General features: G+C 48.5%; 2 protein-coding genes across 4 annotated transcripts in view; both read right to left on the reverse strand.

The window, feature by feature from the left end:
- Positions 1-5,070, reverse strand: part of LOC115647269 — a 31,754-nt gene extending 26,684 nt beyond the window's left edge. The window contains 3 exon segments of the mRNA XM_030554173.1: positions 2,213-2,339; positions 2,994-3,350; positions 5,049-5,070. Coding sequence (XP_030410033.1) covers positions 2,213-2,339; positions 2,994-3,350; positions 5,049-5,054 — 490 coding nt within the window. The 5' untranslated portion in view covers positions 5,055-5,070.
- Positions 5,071-9,662: 4,592 nt separating this feature from the next.
- LOC115645277 (zinc finger protein 777-like) overlaps positions 9,663-17,789 on the reverse strand; it is a 40,029-nt gene continuing 31,902 nt past the window's right edge. For all 3 annotated transcript variants that reach the window (XM_030549677.1, XM_030549678.1, XM_030549676.1), the window contains one exon: positions 9,663-11,225. In XM_030549677.1, the coding sequence (XP_030405537.1) occupies positions 10,105-11,225 (1,121 nt within the window). In that variant the 3' untranslated portion in view covers positions 9,663-10,104. The remainder of the gene's footprint in view (positions 11,226-17,789) is intronic.

Raw genomic sequence — 17,789 nt, forward strand, 5'->3', positions numbered from 1 at the left:
TGCTAGAGAGGAGAATTGACTGGACCTTATCCGAATGGGTTACTTCCATGCTCAAAACTCACCTAGAGCGATGTGGTACTGGCAGTACCGGGGCCTCTTTCTGGATGGAACTCTATACAGTTGTTCACCAAGGTGATCCTAGGGATTCCAGGAAGCTCAACTAACGGGCTGATAGGGGAAGGTTCCCATAGATACTTGCAACGCCTGGATATGGAGCATCTGATGGGGTACTGAGCACTCCTCAAAATAGTGGCTCAGCATGGCTTATAATAAAATAATAATAATAATTGGAGAAATACCTATCTCCTAGAACTGGAAGGGACCTTGAAAGGTCATCAAATCCTGTCCCCTGCCTTCACTAGCAGGACCAAGTACTGATTTTTACCCCAGATCCCTAAGTGGCCCCTTCAAGGATTGAACTCACAACCTTGGGTTTAGCAGGCCAACGCTCAAACCACTGAGCTATCCATCTCCATATGGAACAATGCTGAAAAAGAACCCTGTACTGAGACGTCAGAGTCCAAAGAAGTATTATGCCCTGGGCTGAAAGTGGGAGAACCAGATACGGGTGCCAGTAGCAGAGGCTGGACGTCTGACCGGCGTTCAATCCAGGAGGATTGTGGCTGCAGGTGTCTGAGCGGTACCAGGGAAGGAGCTTTCGTAGAGATCAGTGATAGAGGAGACGCCGGTTCCTCTGTATGAAAAGGCCATCTGGAGAGAGAAACCTGGAGGGTACTGAAGGGTTACGGTATGCACAAGTCTGAGTTTGTACCAAAGCCTGGACAAGGGCGTAGTGCTGAGATGGTGAGCGTGGTACCGGAGAGGCTTGTAGAGAAACTTCTTTGACCGCCAAGCTCTGGTGCAGGGAAGGCAACAGTACTGGAGTGTGAGAAGGAGGCCTGTGCGCATCTCAGTGCCGAGAGGGGTCACTCGGTACAGAGGTATATGACTCCCTGTGCTATTAGAAGACTTCTCTGCATGCTGCTTCTTGTCGGTCCTGGAATCAGACGGAGCCTCAGCTGTGCCCTTCGAGGGACGCGAGGCCTCCTTAGAGTGGGATCTAGTGGGTGACCAATCCCTCTTTCTTGTTTCCCTGATAAGGCAAAAGGCTGCTTCTTCTCAGAAGTCCTCGCCTCTCCAAGTGCTGCTGGAGTGGCCTGGAATGTGGAGGCCAACATACAGAGGAGGCGGCAGGCCCCACTGGGGCTAGTGAGCATTCCATTAGAAGGAGCTTCAGTCTAGCCTCTCTGTCTTTCCGAGACCTGCCTTTAAACCCGGAACTGCTCTTACACTTGGACAGAACGTGGCTGTCTGCAAAGCAGCTCAAATGCCTGTCACTACAGGGAAAAGACCTGCGGCAGGTTTGGCAGGACTTAAACCCGGGGATCTTTGGCATAATGCAGAGCGTTAATGCAGCAAAACGCATGATAGAAAGAAAAAGGGTGGGGAGATCCCTCCTCCCAAGGCAGCTGTGTTAAAACTAAAAGCAGAAATAAAATAATGATACAAATAAAGCAAAAACTAAGAATAAATCACTATGTTGAGAAAGGCAGGAAGCGGAGAACCAGCGGACATGCAACCACTCCATCTCGAGCTGCAGGCAGTTGAGAAGGAACTGAGTGACAGCAGGTCTGCGCCCCTCTATAGCCCGTCATTTGGAAGTGCCATTCTGGCAGGCCTGGGCTTGCAGACGCTGCTTGGTAGTCTCCGGTCAAGAGTGCATGGCATGCGTGCATCCTACGGTACAGCACCCTATGGACATACGCTCAAAGAACTAGCTGTTACAATGCTAGGACTGAGATTTTAAATCAGCAGAAGTCTGATTTTACCACAGGATGGGGTGATCTGGCTCTTTGTGGAAATGAAGGAGGGTCTTGTATTTAAGGCACGGGCTTGCTACTCAGCCCATCTGGGTTCAATTCCTTGCTCTGCCACAGACCCCCTGGGTGACCTGGCAAGTCACTTAAACTTGCCGAATGTGATCCGAAGTCCTTGGAAGTCAATGGGAGACATTTCACATCCTTCAAAGCATTTGGGAAAACTAGATATTAGAAGAAAAGAGTTTTAAATAGGAGGGTGTGTGATATGAGCAGTCTATCGCTAATGCTCTGGAAAGTAGTGATCCATGGAAATCAAAAGAACTGGAGAATAACCTGCAATGGGAACCAGAGTAGGAACTGTTTCTAATCAGAGAGTGAAAACCGATCCTTACCCAGGGAGATCAGGGTCTCATAGTTCCCCTTCATCACATTCTTGTAAAGCTCTTTCTGCCATTCATCTAAGTTCTCCCACTCCTGCTCATTGAAATAGACGGAGACGTCATCAAATGTCACCGGCACCTGGAATCACAAGGGTTACAATAAGCGTGTTTCTTAGACTGTAACGGCTGGACTCGAAGCCCAGAGTGAATGCCATTGACTTCCACAGGCTTTGGAGAAGATCCTTATGGCAGGGAATGTATCTTATGGTGTGCTCTTTGATGCACCAAGTCTGGACCAACAATTTTAGCAGAAACTTTGAAGAGTCAGGGCCAAAATCAGCTAAAAGATGTGTGTCTCCTGAAAGGTGCAGAGCACCCTCGCCTCCCACTGACTAAATGCAGTATTTGCAGCAAGTAGTCTCTTGAGAGCGTCTGGTTGGCTGGGCACACGGCACTGGCTCTCATCTAGGTTTCCAACCACTGTTTCCAAATTGCAACAGAAGTGTTGCATTAATATTAGGAACATACTTTTCCACATCAGCACTTCCTGGAGGTGAACAGCAAAACAGTGACTGAGCTGGAAACAGAGCCCAGATGTCCTGTACATTATACATAAATGACTGAACCAACTGAGTCTGGCCAGTGAGTTATTGGACATCATGAAGCCCATAAGATCACACCCTGCATCCACACTCTTATACAGCGGTGAATTAAAGGGCCTGCATCTCAGAAGATAGGAAAACCCGTTCAGTACCTAAGTTTGTACCCCCAACACTAGCTGGGATATTGTTACCTTGGGGACTTCTCCCTTAGTGCCTGGGGGCAGTCTTAAGATCCAAAAGTTCCTGTTTCTTAGCAGGTTCTCCATGTTCTCTAGCCTCCTCTGCAGGAAGTTATTCTCCTGGATCAGAGTTCCCAAAATAGTCCATTTACTCTCCAGCTGGTTACCAAATTCCATCGCTGTCCTCTCACAGTCTGTTAACTTCTTCTCAGTTGTCCCTGTTCTCCCCTCCAGATTCAGTAATCGCGTGGCATGGGAATTCACCTTCCTCTCCACGGCTTGGATGGCAGCGACTACTGTCCACAAGGAGATCTGTGTAGTGTGATGATGGGCTTCGCTCACAGGAGTGTGTTCACGGACAGCAGGAGCCTGTGTGCAAGAAGAGAAACTGAAAGTCAGTGTCAGGAAAAAAAAAGCCTAAGAGTCCTTCAGCGCTATCTGGGGCTGGATCTTCTCCTACAGTCAGGATCCACACAGGGGGAAACTGTTTCCCTTCCTGTACTAAAGCAGATTTGAAACGGAAACCCCACAATGTCTGACTCATATGAAGTATGGAATATTCATAGGCTATAGGGCTACAAGGGACCATTCGATCATCTAGCCCAGTGGTTCTCAAACTTCTGTATTGGTGACCCCTTTCACACAGCAAGCCTCCGAATACGACCCCCTTATAAACATTCTTGTATATGTTTAACACCATTATAAACGCTGGCAGCAAAGCGAGGTTTGGGGTGGAGGCTGACAGCTCACGACCCCCAGTTTGAGAACCCCTGATCTAGCCTGACCCGACGCAACAGGCCATTCACTTTTACCCAGTTAGTCCTATACTGGGGCCAGTAACTAGTGCGCTCCTCCAGCCAGGAGCTGGTGTTTGACACTGTCCCCAAGCCCGCGCTCTGCACCCCCGGCCGGGACCCACAGCACCCCAGGGTGCCCATTGCCGGCGGCTCCCCGGAGGCTGAACACAACAGAACGAAGCCCGAACACGATGGAGGGTTTCTCCGGGGCAAGGGAGGCTCCGGCTCCGGCCCAGGCCCAGACCCAGACCCTCCCCCGCCGGAGCGGGCTGGGCCAGACGTGCGCCCAAGGGCGCCCCCGGGAACCGGGCTCCTTCCCTCCAGCGCCGGGGCGGGTGTCAAACCCCGGGTGTAACTGGGGAGCAGCGCCGGGCACCAGCCTCGGCCGCCCCCGCCCCGGGGCTCAGCCCCCGCCCGGCCGGGCAGCCCCGCGCTCCCCGCGGCCCGGCTCCCGGGGCCCAGGCCGGGCGGGGAGAAGCTCCCGGGGCCCGAGGCTCCCCCGCCCGCCGGGCCCTTACCTGGGCAGCGGCCCGCTCGGCCATGGCCCCCCCGAGCGGGCGGGCGGGGCTTCTCCAGCGGGCCCGGCCGAGCCCGAGCTCCGCTCCCGCTCCGGGCTGGGCAGAGTCCCGGCGCCGCCTCGCCACGGGCCGGCCCCGCTACCGGGCGGAGCAGAGCGAGCGCAGCCGGCAGGGAGGGAGGGAGCCGCGGCCTGGCTGCGGGGCCGGGAGCGGCGGGCGGAGCGGGAATCGCCTCCCTTTCCCCGCCGTCACCGGGCGAGAACAGGCTCCGCCCCCGGGGAACCCGCCCATCCCCGTGTCCTCAGAGCACGGGCGGCCCCGCCAGCCAGAGAGCTCGGGACAGCAATGGGGGAGAGGGGCACCTAGTCCACGGCACACGAGTGGGACAAAAAACTGACCCCCTGCTGCTAGCCGGGGCCATGGGCCCCACCTGGGGTGACCCCGAGCTCTCTGCGGGGGGGTGCCTTGGCCTGGGGGGGGGATTCCAGCCAGTAGCAAATTGTCCCCCAGAAAACCAGGTCTGGGACCAGAACAAAACAGGGAGTGATGCTTGGGCTACTAGGCCTGCCGTAAAACCCACAGGGAGTGAGGAGGAAAAGGGCTGAAGCTATTTGTAATGCAAAGTTGTTAGAAAGTTTGCTTGGTAGCTTATTGTAAGTGATTTAGGGGGAGTGTTTAAAAGAATCCAAAATAACTCTAGGCCTTTTGGCTCCCTCCTCCAGACCAACCCATTTTTGGATGCTGTGAGTTACCTGCATTTTCCTTCTGAGAGCTGACAGGTAAATTCCCCATTCCCTCTCCCTGGGTTGTAACAGGCTCAGTTCCATCTTTAGCACCCACACTGTGCTGGGGGGGATAGGAGATAATAGACACCAGGTTTTAAACAAAGGAAGTACTTCTTCACACACCACACAAAGAACAGGAGTACTTGTGGCACCTTAGAGACTAACAAATTTATTTCAGCATAAGCTTTCGTGGGCTACAGCTCACTTCTTAGGATGCATAGAATGTGTGAAAGTAGAATGAATTATATTGTAAAAATAAAAATGGATTAAAACGTTGCATGTACCTTTAAGCAGAAATCAGACATGTTGAAATATAGGTGCCAAGAAAAGAAACATTAGGCATAAACAGGGGTGCTAATGGCAAAACATTAAAAGAAGGTCAGTAATAGTTAGTAAGGAAATAAGATATGCATGTCTAGCCCAGGTAATCTTATAAGATTCTGCTTCCTTTGTTATCTTGTTAAGGTCTTGCCCTTTTACCTGTATAAACAAGATAGTTTGTCTCTTGCATGGTGCTCACATTATCTGGGTGTCATTAGCAGAGCGCTGTGCTAATAAAACAGAGTGGTCTGACAAACTGAGTCCTGAGTCTAACTTTGACAAAATGGAACACATAGACAGAAGATATTTACACATACAGAGAACATGAAAAGGTGGAAGTACCCATACCAACAGGAAGAGGCCAATCAATTGAGATGAGCTATAATCAGCAGGGAAAAAAAAAAAAACTTTTAAACTGATAACTGAGATACCCATAGAAGGTGTGAGGAGAACTTAACACAGGGAAATAGATTCACAAGGATGGACTGCAAGCCATCAGGAATAGTATCCCCGATAATAACACAGGTAACCTGGTGGCTGAACTTCATGATTTTGTCCTCACCCACCACTATTTCACATTTGGGGACAATATATACTTTCAAGTCAGCGGCACAGTTATGGGTACCCGCATAGCCCCACAGTATGCCAACATCTTTATGGCTGACTTAGAACAATGCTTCCTTAGCTCTCGTTCCCTAACGCTCCTACTCTACTTGTGCTACAATGATGACATCATCATCACCTGAACTCATGGAAAAGAAGCCCTCGAGGAATTCCACCGTGATTTTAACAATTTCCATCCCACCATCAACCTCAGCCGAGACCAATCCACACAAGCGGTCCATTTCCTAGACACTATTGTGCTAATAAGCGATGGTCACATAAACACCACCCTATACCGGAAACCCACTGACCGCTATACTTACCTACATGCCTCCAGCTTCCATCCAGGACACACCACATGATCATTGTCTACAGCCAAGCTCTAAGATATAACCGCATTTGTTCCAATCCCTCAGACAGAGATAAACACCTACAAGATCTCTATCAATCATTCTTAAAACTACAATACCCACCTGCTGAAGTGAAAAAACAGATTGACAGAGCCAGAAGAGTACCCAGAAGCCACCTACTACAGGAGAGGCCCAACAAAGAAAATAACAGAACACCACTAGCCATCACCTACAGCCCCCAACTAAAACCTCTCCAGCGCATCATCAAAGATCTACAACCTATCCTTAAAGATGATCCCTCACTCCCACAGATCTTGGGAGACAGGCCAATCCTCACTTATAGACAGTCTCCCAACCTGAAGCAAATACTCATCAGCAACCACACACCACAGAACAAAAACACTAACCCAGGAACTTATCCTTGCAATAAAGCCCGATGCGACCTCTGTCCACATATCTATTCAAGGGACACCATCATAGGACTAATCACATCAACCACGCCATCAGGGGCTCATTCACCTGCACATCTATCAACGTGATATATGCCATCGTGTGCTAGCAAGGCCCCTCTGCCATGTACATTGGCCAAACCGGACAGTCTCTACGCAAAAGAATAAATGGATACAAATCTGACATCAGGAATCATAACATTCAAAAACCTGTGGGAGAACACTTCAACCTCTCTAACCACTCAGTGACAGACTTGAAGGTGGCAATTTTGCAACAAAAAAACTTCAAAAACAAACTCCAAAGAGAGACTGCTGAACTCAAATTAATATGCAAATTAGATACAATTAACTTACGTTTAAACAGACTGGGAATGGTTGGGTCATTGCACCAATTGAATCTATTTCCCTATGTTAAGTTCTCCTCAAACCTTCTATGGGTCATCTCAATTATCACTTCAAAGGTTTTTTTCTCCTTCTGACGATAGCTCATCTCAATTGATAAGACTCTTCCTGTTGGTATGCATACTTCCACCTTTTCATGTTCGCTGTATGTATAAATATCTCCTGTCTGTGTGTTCCATTCTATGCATACGGAGAAGTGAGCTGTAGCTCACGAAAGCTCATGCTGAAATAAATTTGTTAGTCTCTAAGGTGCCACAAGCACTCCTGTTCTTTTTGCGGATACAGACTAACACGACTGCTACTCTGAAACACCCCACACAGTAAACCTTTGGAAGTCATTGCCAGTGGACAATGTGAAGGCCAAAATTATAGCTAGGTTAAAAAAAATTAGGTAAATTTGTGGAGGATAGGTTCATCAATGGCTATAGCCAGGATGGCCAAGGGATGCAACCCTATACACCAGATGTCCCTAAACCTCCAACTGCCTGGAGCATCTGGAACTGGCCACTGTCGGAAGATGGGATACTGGGCTAGACGGACCATTAGTCTGACTCAGTAGGGCCACTCTTATGCTCTTATGACATTGGCAATGAGTATTTTTTTGTTTACTAATTGTATTGCTCAAGTAAATAAGGCACCCTCATATTCTTAAAATTTTGCCTTTAGTTCTCATCAATCACAAAGTCAGTTTTTAAAACACAGTATCCAAAATAGAAATGATGATACAGAGGATGGGTTAAACTCAGCAGCCAGAGAGGCACAGAGTGTTATCAAACTCAGCAGCCAGAGAGGCACAGAGTGTTATCAAACTCAGCAGCCAGAGAGGCACAGAGTGTTATCAAAAGGAAGGCTTTGTTAGGAAAGGGGTATTCTGAGGAATGACAGACATATTTTGAGGAAAATCTGTGAGGAAAACACAGGCGCTGAGTCTACTCTCACTCATAGTGGTGTAAATTAACAGTAACTCCATTGAAGTCAAAGGAGTAACACTGCCCTACATGATATAGGAGTCAGGCCAGAAGCAGCTGAAATGGGGTAACCGCTATGGGACACAGGCCTTGAGCAGTCTCTGTACAGGGGGGGAACTCCACCCATGTGATGTAGCCACACAAGAGAGATACTTGAATCATTGCCAATGCCACAGGTTCAAAAATCGTGAGTCAGCCCCTCAAAATCATGATTTAAAAACTGATAAATGTTCAGTTCTTCTTTTTTGCCTTCTGAGATTTAGCACCTTCAAGACTAACAGGTTTACGTGGGCATAAGTTTTCATAGGAAGAACACCCACTTCTTCAGATGCATGGAGTGAAAATTACGGGCTGTATTTTTCACTCCATGCATCTGAAGAAGTGGGTTTTTTACCCACGAAAGCCTGTGCCCAAATAAATCTGTTAGTCTTGAAGGTGCCACAGGACTCCTGGTGGTTTTTGTGGATACACACTAACATGGTTACCTCTCTGATACTTGAGATTTTAGGTTACACTTGGTCACATTTTCAAGTTTTTCTCCACAACAAGGAACAGAAGTGTTGGAGGTGTTAAACAAAAGCTTAGAGCCTCCTGTAATGAGTTGCCTGTAAGAGATGGGTATTGAAAAACACCCAGTATCCCAAGACTTGAGACAAGATTGCAAGAGTTAGCAGCATCTTTTCGGGGGGAGTGAAGGTTCTGCTTCCTGATTAGTGTAAACATATTAAAAATCAGTAAGGAGAGAACCAGCGCAAGAGGGACTGAAGAAGCACATGAGCAGCTGGAAGGAGAAAGCAAGAGCACCGTCACCCCACTGCCTGTCTCGACACATTGCAGTAGGGTCCATGTTAAAAGTGTGATTTGCTTCATAATGATATTTACAATATCCTGAACACTGTAGCAGATACCTGCAAGCTCGCTGAGATGTAGCAGTACGTGCCCCTATTGCTGGACTCATTCAAGAGGCCCTGTTAAGCCTTGGGTAACAGTGGACAATGCTAATTACAGTATATACATCAATATAAAATGAAATGAAATGGCCAGGTGGTGTTGCAGGGGAGGTAGGAACAACCGCCTTTTCACTCTGAAGGATGAGGTGACAGTGTTAACATTAGGTCTTAAGAGTCACGATCAGATTTGTATATGTTACATGGTAATAAGCAGCTCAACTATTTCCCCACACACACACACCCCACCTGCCCAAGTGAAAAGCTCCACTGTGGTGACCTGCCCAGATAGTTCCTGGGTCAGGACTCGGGGAGAACATCTCTTTGAATTTACCGGCAGTATTAACTTCCCATGTGTTCCCAATTCTTTCAGGGCATTTCTCATTATCTCCTCTTTTTATTTTACTCCTGAGTCCCTCTTCTACTGGAGTCACTAGAGAATTCACATGACCTCAAGGTGCGTGAAGGCTAAAGCGAGGGTCACATTAGTAACAAGAGCAGACCAGACCTCCAAAACTAGATTGGACCTGGGCCATGAGGCTGAACTGGAGATGTCAGTTTATAGCTCAAGCAATTGCAATTGTCTCGTCCAGCGAGGCCCAGCGACAGGCCTTCTATACAGACTGCCCATCCCCCTCTACTCCCAGTCATTCATGTCCCTTCTAGTTCTTCCTCTCCTGGTCTCGTCCGCCTGCCATCATGTGGGGACGTTTCCCAAGCAGAAGTTGGTTCCCCTGCGTGTCCCCATGGTGTCGTTGCTGCATTTTCGGTTGAGAGAGAAGAATCCTCCTCAGCTACTGTCCCTGGTTCCCCTTTCAGGTGGTGACAGAAGGAAGTCCACTGCCTGGGTTTCCACCTCTCCTCCAGGGGCTCAGACACACAGCCATATCTGATGAGGTGAAGCTCTCTCTAAACCATGGACGTTTCAACTCCTCCTCTTGCCTTTTCTCTGGCTAACGCACCTGCTACGTTAACTCCACTGGCTACCACGTATCTTCCATCTTTACAACCAGGAGTCCGGCCTCTGCTCCCTGTCCGGGGCTCCAAGAAACCTCTGGATGCCCTTGCTCTGTGCTGTGGAAACTCTGATGTTCTTTAAGAGATTCCTCATATCGGAAGCTTTTTTCACATGTGCCACACTGATGTGGCCGCTCCCTGACATGGACCCGCTGGTGTCTCTCTAGCTCAGGCTTCCCCGTGAAGCTTTTCCCACACTCAATGTGGTGTTTCAGCCCTTCTCCCAGGTCATTACCCTGATGGTCAACAGACCCACCATGGCTTTTAGCAACAGGGCTGCCCTGGTGGGGACTCTCTTCCACGTGATTTCTTTGGTGCTTCATGAAGCTCGTCTTGAGCATGAAGCTCTTGCTGCACGCAGTGCACTGGAAGGGCCGCTCGCCGGTGTGCAGGCGCTGGTGGTTGAGTAGGTACACCTTGCGGCTGTAGCTCTTGTCACACTTGGTGCACTTGTAAGGCCACTCTCCCGTGTGGATGCGGTAGTGGTTGTTGAGCTTGGACTTTTCGCTGAAGCTGTTGTCGCACTGGGTGCACTTGTAGGGGCGCTCGCCAGTGTGCAGGCGCTGGTGCGAGATGAGCACGGCCTTCTGCCGGAAGCTTTTCTCGCACACCGTGCACTGGAAGGGCCGCTCCCCTGTGTGCACGCGCTGGTGGTTGAGCAGATACACCTTGCGGCTGTAGCTCTTCTCGCACTCGCTGCACTTGTAGGGCTTCTCCCCGCGGTGAATCATCTGGTGTCGCAGCAGCTCCGACTGGCAGTTGAAGCTCTTCTCGCACTCGGTGCACTTGTAGGGCCGCACCTTGGCGTGGCTCCGCAGGTGCTTGACCAAATTCCCCTTCAGCCGGAAGCTTTTCCCGCACTCACTGCAGGCAAAGGGCTTCTCCCCCGGCTGCACCACAAAGCCCTTGAGCAGGCTGAAGTCTCGGCCACACTGGGTTGATTGCTCCATTCTGGTGACTGCAGGGTTTGACAGCTGTGCAGCCGCTCCCTGCTGTAGGCTCTGCAAAACCTCCTCCTTTGGTTTTAACTTTTCCAGACATCCCTCCTGGGGCTTCTCCTCCTCTTTGTTTGCTGTCCCATCATTTGCTAGATGACAGAGAGAGAGACACAGGCATTAGTGCTTTGATCTGGAAAGAAACTCCCCTGGCTAAGAGATACTGTGCAGAAAAAAACCTGACACTTTTTAACGGCCCAATGAATAATTTATTGCCTCAGTGTATGAACTCTACAGACCTGAAGTAGGGCTCGTCCTGGCTTGAAATCTTGTGTGCTAGACAGCGCAATTTGGGTTGGACGTCATGACACTTCTAGCTCACATACCTCCTGCATCACAGCACAACTGATGTTATGAGCCTGAAACCACCACTCCAAGCTGGGTGTCGAGGAGTAAACATTTTCCCGCAGCAGGAATGGGGGCAAGGTAAAGGAGGGGCCCTGTTCTTCTGCATCCCATCAAATACTCAGAAAGACAGGATCAACTGCTCTCATTAGTCACACGGGGGGGGAGCTGTGACTGACATCCACCATCACGTAATGGCTATACATTTACAATGGGGTTATTAGACTGTAAGCGTCAGGTCAAGCTATGCCTGCTGCCGTAATGAGAGTAGATGGTACTACCTGTGGCTCCTTAAATCCACTGCTTTGTGGGCAGTCAGGGAGGGCATAAGGTTAAGGGGGCAAACCCTGACAGAAAAGCCCCACTGCCTTGTGGGTGAATTCAGGGGAATGTAAATCTATGTGAGTAAACTCAGACAGAAAATCTGCAGGGGAGCCCTAAAGGTGGTCAGGTACTAATATTTTAGTATCTTTCCGGCAACTCCTGCAACAGATTAGGTACCAGACGTATTGGTTCTTCCTCTCCTCTGGATTTTACCAGTGACGCCAAGAGGGGGGTCCTGATGCATGGGCAACTCAGGGCCTCCATAACATTTTCCCAGGCTTGCGCCCTGGAAAGGTACTCCAGCTTCACCTCAAGCGTCGACACAACTTGGGAGGCAGCAGTCACCGGTTCTAAGCTCTTACTCTATTGGCGTAGAGTTGAGCACCAGCCGCTGTCTCTGATGGTGGGAGAGATCATCGTATCTTATAGACTCATAGACTCTAGGACTGGAAGGGACCTCGAGAGGTCATCGAGTCCAGTCCCCTGCCCTCATGGCAGGACCAAATACTGTCTAGACCATCCCTAATAGACATTTATCTAACCTACTCTTAAATATCTCCAGAGATGGAGATTCCACAACTTCCCTAGGCAATCTATTCCAGGGTTTAACTACCCTGACAGTTAGGAACTTTTTCCTAATGTCCAACCTAAATCTCCCTTGCTGCAGTTTAAGCCCATTGCTTCTTGTTCTATCATTGGAGGCTAAGGTGAACAAGTTGTCTCCCTCCTCCTGATATCAGAGGGTAGCCGTGTTAGTCTGGATCTGTAAAAGCAGCAAAGAATCCTGTGGCACCTTATAGACTAACAGACGTTTTGGAGCATGAGCTTTAAGTGGGTGAATACCCACTTCCTCAGATGCATGTAATGGAAATATCCAGGGGCAGGTATATATATGTGTGCTAGCAAGCAAGCTAGAGATAACGAGGTCAGTTCAATCAGGGAGGATGAGGCCCTGTTCTAGCAGTTGAGGTGTGAAAACCAAGAGAGGAGAAACTGGTTCTGTAATTGGCAAGCCATTCACAGTCTTTGTTCAATCCTGAGCTGATGGTGTCAAATTTGCAGATGAACTGAAGCTCAGCAGTTTCTCTTTGAAGTCTGGTCCTGAAGTTTTTTTGCTGCAGGATGGCCACCTTAAGGTCTGCTATAGTGTGGCCAGGGAGGTTGAAGTGCTCTCCTACAGGTTTTTGTATATTGCCATTCCTAATGTCTGATTTGTGTCCATTTATCCTTTTCCGTAGAGACTGTCCAGTTTGGCCGATGTACATAGCAGAGGGGCATTGCTGGCATATGATGGCGTATATTACATTGGTGGATGTGCAGGTGAATGAACCAGTGATGGTGTGGCTGATCTGGTTAGGTCCTGTGATGGTGTCGCTGGTGTAGATATGTGGGCAGAGTTGGCATCGAGGTTTGTTGCATGGATTGGTTCCTGAGCTAGAGTTATTATGGTGTGGTGTGCAGTTACTGGTGAGAATATGTTTCAGGTTGGCAGGTTGTCTGTGGGCAAGGATTGGCCTGCCACCCAAGGCCTGTGAAAGTGTGGGATCATTGTCCAGGATGGGTTGTAGATCCTTGATGATGCGTTGGAGGGGTTTTAGCTGGGGGCTGTATGTGATGGCCAGTGGAGTCCTGTTGGTTTCTCTCTTGGGTTTGTCTCGCAGTAGGAGGCTTCTGGGTACACGTCTGGCTCTGTTGATCTGTTTCCTTATTTCCTCATGCGGGTATTGTAGTTTTGAGAATGCTTGGTGGAGATTTTGTAGGTGTTGGTCTCTGTCTGAGGGGTTAGAGCAAATGCGGTTGTACCTCAGTGCTTGGCTGTAGACAATGGATCGTGTGATGTGCCCGGGATGGAAGCTGGAGGCATGAAGGTAGGCATAGCGGTCGGTGGGTTTTCGATATAGGGTGGTGTTAATGTGACCATCACTTATTTGCACCGTGGTGTCAAGAAAGTGGACCTCCCGTGTAGATTGGTCCAGGCTGAGGTTGATGGTGGGGTGGAAGCTGTTGAAATCATGGTGGAATTTTTCCAGAGTCTCCTTCCCATGGGTCCAGATGATGAAGATGTCATCAATGTAGCGTAGATAGAGAAGGGGTGTGAGTGGACGAGAGCTGAGGAAGCGTTGTTCCAGGTCGGCCATGAAGATATTGGCATATTGTGGGGCCATGCGGGTGCCCATAGCAGTGCCACTGATCTGGAGATATATATTGTCATCAAATTTGAAATAGTTGTGTGTAAGTATAAAGGCACAGAGCTCAGCAGCCAGTTGTGCTGTGGCATCATCAGGGATGGTGTTCTTGACAGCTTGTATTCCATCTGTGTGTGGGATGTTTGTGTAGAGAGCCTCTACATCCATGGTGGCTAGGATGGTGTTTTCTGGGAGGTCACCAATGCATTGTAGTTTCCTCAGGAAATCAGTGGTGTCGCGGAGATAGCTGGGAGTGCTGGTGGCATAGGGTCTGAGTAGAGAGTCCATATATCCAGACAGTCCTTCAGTGAGAGTGCCAATGCCCGAGATGATGGGGCGTCCAGGATTTCCGGGTTTGTGGATCTTGGGTAGTAGATAGAATAACCCTGGTCGGGGCTCTAGGGGTATGCTGATTTCTTCTGGTGTTAGTGTAGGGAGTGTCCTGAGTAGATGCTGTAGTTTCTTAGTGTATTCCTCAGTGGGATCTGAGGGAAGTGGCCTGTAGAATTTGGTATTGGAGAGTTGTCTGGCTGCCTCCTTTTGATAGTCAGACCTGTTCATGATGACAACAGCACCTCCTTTATCAGCCTCTTTGATGATAATGTCAGGGTGGTTTCTGAGGCTGTGGATGGCATTGCGTTCTGCACGGCTTAGGTTGTGAGGCAAGCGATGTTGTTGTTCCACGATTTCTGCCTGTGCACGCCGGCGGAAGCATTCAATGTATAGGTCCAGGCTGTCATTTCGACCCTCAGGAGGAGTCCATGTGGAGTTCTTTTTCTTGTGCTGTTGGTGGGAGGGCACCCGTGTATCAGTGCACTGTTCAGTGTTGTCCTGGAAGTATTCTTTGAGTCGGAGACGGCGAAAGTAGGCTTCCAGATCACCACAGAACTGTATCATGTTGGTGGGGGTGGCAGGGCAGAAAGAGTCCCCGAGATAGGACAGACTTTTCTTCTGGGCTGAGTGTGTAGTTGGATAGATTGACGATATTGCTGGGTGGGTTAGGGGTACCACTGTTGTGGCCCCATGTGGCAGGTAGGAGTTTAGACAGCTTACAGTCCTTTTTCCTTTGAAGAGAGGTGAAGTGAGTAATGTAGATCTCCTGTCTTATTCTAGTGAAGTCCGTTTGTATAGAAGTTTGGTTATTAATGAGAGTCTCCAGGTTGGAGAGCTCTTTTTTGATGTTTTCCTGTTTGCTGTATAGGATGCTGATCAGGTGGTTCCTCAGTTTTTTAGATAGAGTATGACATAATCTCTCACTGTGGTCCGTGTAGTATGTAGATAGCAGTGGATTTTTTACCTTTAGTCCATTTGGTATGATGTCCATCCGTTTGCATTTGGAAAGGAAGATGATGTCTGTCTGTATTTGTGCAAGTTTCTTCATGAGGTTGATGGATTTCCATTCCATACGGCTAAATGCAGTGCCTTGCATGGTGTCAAGTATCAGAGGGTAGCCGTGTTAGTCTGGATCTGTAAAAGCAGCAAAGAATCCTGTGGCACCTTATAGACTAACAGACGTTTTGGAGCATGAGCTTTCGTGGGTGAATACCCACTTCCTCAGATGCATGTAATGGAAATATCCAGGGGCAGGTATATATATGTGTGCTAGCAAGCAAGCTAGAGATAACGAGGTCAGTTCAATCAGGGAGGATGAGGCCCTGTTCTAGCAGTTGAGGTGTGAAAACCAAGAGAGGAGAAACTGGTTCTGTAATTGGCAAGCCATTCACAGTCTTTGTTCAATCCTGAGCTGATGGTGTCAAATTTGCAGATGAACTGAAGCTCAGCAGTTTCTCTTTGAAGTCTGGTCCTGAAGTTTTTTTGCTGCAGGATGGCCACCTTAAGGTCTGTTATAGTGTGGCCAGGGAGGTTGAAGTGCTCTCCTACAGGTTTTTGTATATTGCCATTCCTAATGTCTGATTTGTGTCCATTTATCCTTTTCCGTAGAGACTGTCCAGTTTGGCCGATGTACATAGCAGAGGGGCATTGCTGGCATATGATGGCGTATATTACATTGGTGGATGTGCAGGTGAATGAACCAGTGATGGTGTGGCTGATCTGGTTAGGTCCTGTGATGGTGTCGCTGGTGTAGATATGTGGGCAGAGTTGGCATCGAGGTTTGTTGCATGGATTGGTTCCTGAGCTAGAGTTATTATGGTGTGGTGTGCAGTTACTGGTGAGAATATGTTTCAGGTTGGCAGGTTGTCTGTGGGCAAGGATTGGCCTGCCACCCAAGGCCTGTGAAAGTGTGGGATCATTGTCCAGGATGGGTTGTAGATCCTTGATGATGCGTTGGAGGGGTTTTAGCTGGGGGCTGTATGTGATGGCCAGTGGAGTCCTGTTGGTTTCTCTCTTGGGTTTGTCTCGCAGTAGGAGGCTTCTGGGTACACGTCTGGCTCTGTTGATCTGTTTCCTTATTTCCTCCTCCTGATGACACCCTTTTAGATATCTGAAAACTGCTATCATGTCCCCTCTCAGTCTTCTCTTTTCCAAACTAAACAAACCCAATTGTTTCAGCCTTCCTTCATAGGTCATGTTCTCAAGACCTTTAATCACTCTCGTTGCTCTTCTCTGGACCCTCTCCAATTTCTCCACATCTTTCTTGAAATGCGGTGCCCAGAACTGGACATAATACTCCAGTTGAGGCCTAACCAGCGCAGAGTAAAGCGGAAGAATGACTTCTCGTGTCTTGTTTACAACACACCTGTTAATGCATCGCAGAATCACGTTTGCTTTTTTTGCAACAGTATCACACTGTTGACTCATATTAAGCTTGTGGTCCACTATGACCCCTAGATCTCTTTCTGCCATACTCCTTCCTAGACAGTCTCTTCCCATTCTGTATGTGTGAAACTGACTGTTCCTTCCTAAGTGGAGCATTTTGCATTTATCTTTATTGAACTTCATCCTGTTTACCTCAGACCATTTCTCCAATTTGTCCAGATCATTTTGAATTTTGACCCTGTCCTCCAAAGGAGTTGCAATCCCTCCCAGTTTGGTATCGTCCGCAAACGTAATAAGTGTACTTTCTATGCCAACATCTAAATCGTTGATGAAGATATTGAACAGAGCCGGTCCCAAAACAGACCCCTGCGGAACCCCACTTGTTATACCTTTCCAGCAGGATTTGGAGCCATTAATAACTACTCTGAGTACGGTTATCCAGCCAGTTATGCACCCACCTTATAATAGCCCCATCTAAATTATACTTTCCTAGTTTATCTATAAGAATATAGACAACTTACTGGACAACAACCACCCGCCATAAAACTAGACAGTCCCCAGACAATAGGGTATTGTTCTGCCACAGTCTGCCTGCTTCAAATGGGTGCTTGGAGCTTAGAATTTTATAACTTGACAAGGGGCCTGTGACCAATGCACCAGGCAAATCAAGTAAAAGAAAGAAAACATCCTTAAAAATAGAGTGCTGGAACGTTCGCACCATAACAACTGGATTGCCTGAGGACCTTCAACAGGTCAACGATGCATTTAAAACTGCCGTGGTCAACGACGAGCTGAAACAACTCAACGTGGATATTGCACCCCTCCAAGAAACTCAGCTAGCATCACACAGATCTCTCAGAGAAAAAGACTACACATTTATCTGGCAGGAGAAATGTACAGAAGAAACACGAGAGAACGGAGTGGGATTTACCATCAAGAACTCACTTTGGGGGATGACTGAGCCACCTACAAATGGATCAGAGAGAATTTTGGCACCACAGTTGTTCACATCTGAGGGCCTAGTCAACCTTGTGAGTATGCATGCCCCAACATTCCCCCATCTTCTGATATCAAGGACCAGTT

Source organism: Gopherus evgoodei, chromosome 2, assembly GCF_007399415.2.
Source record: "Gopherus evgoodei ecotype Sinaloan lineage chromosome 2, rGopEvg1_v1.p, whole genome shotgun sequence".
Classification (NCBI taxonomy): Eukaryota; Metazoa; Chordata; order Testudines; family Testudinidae; genus Gopherus; species Gopherus evgoodei.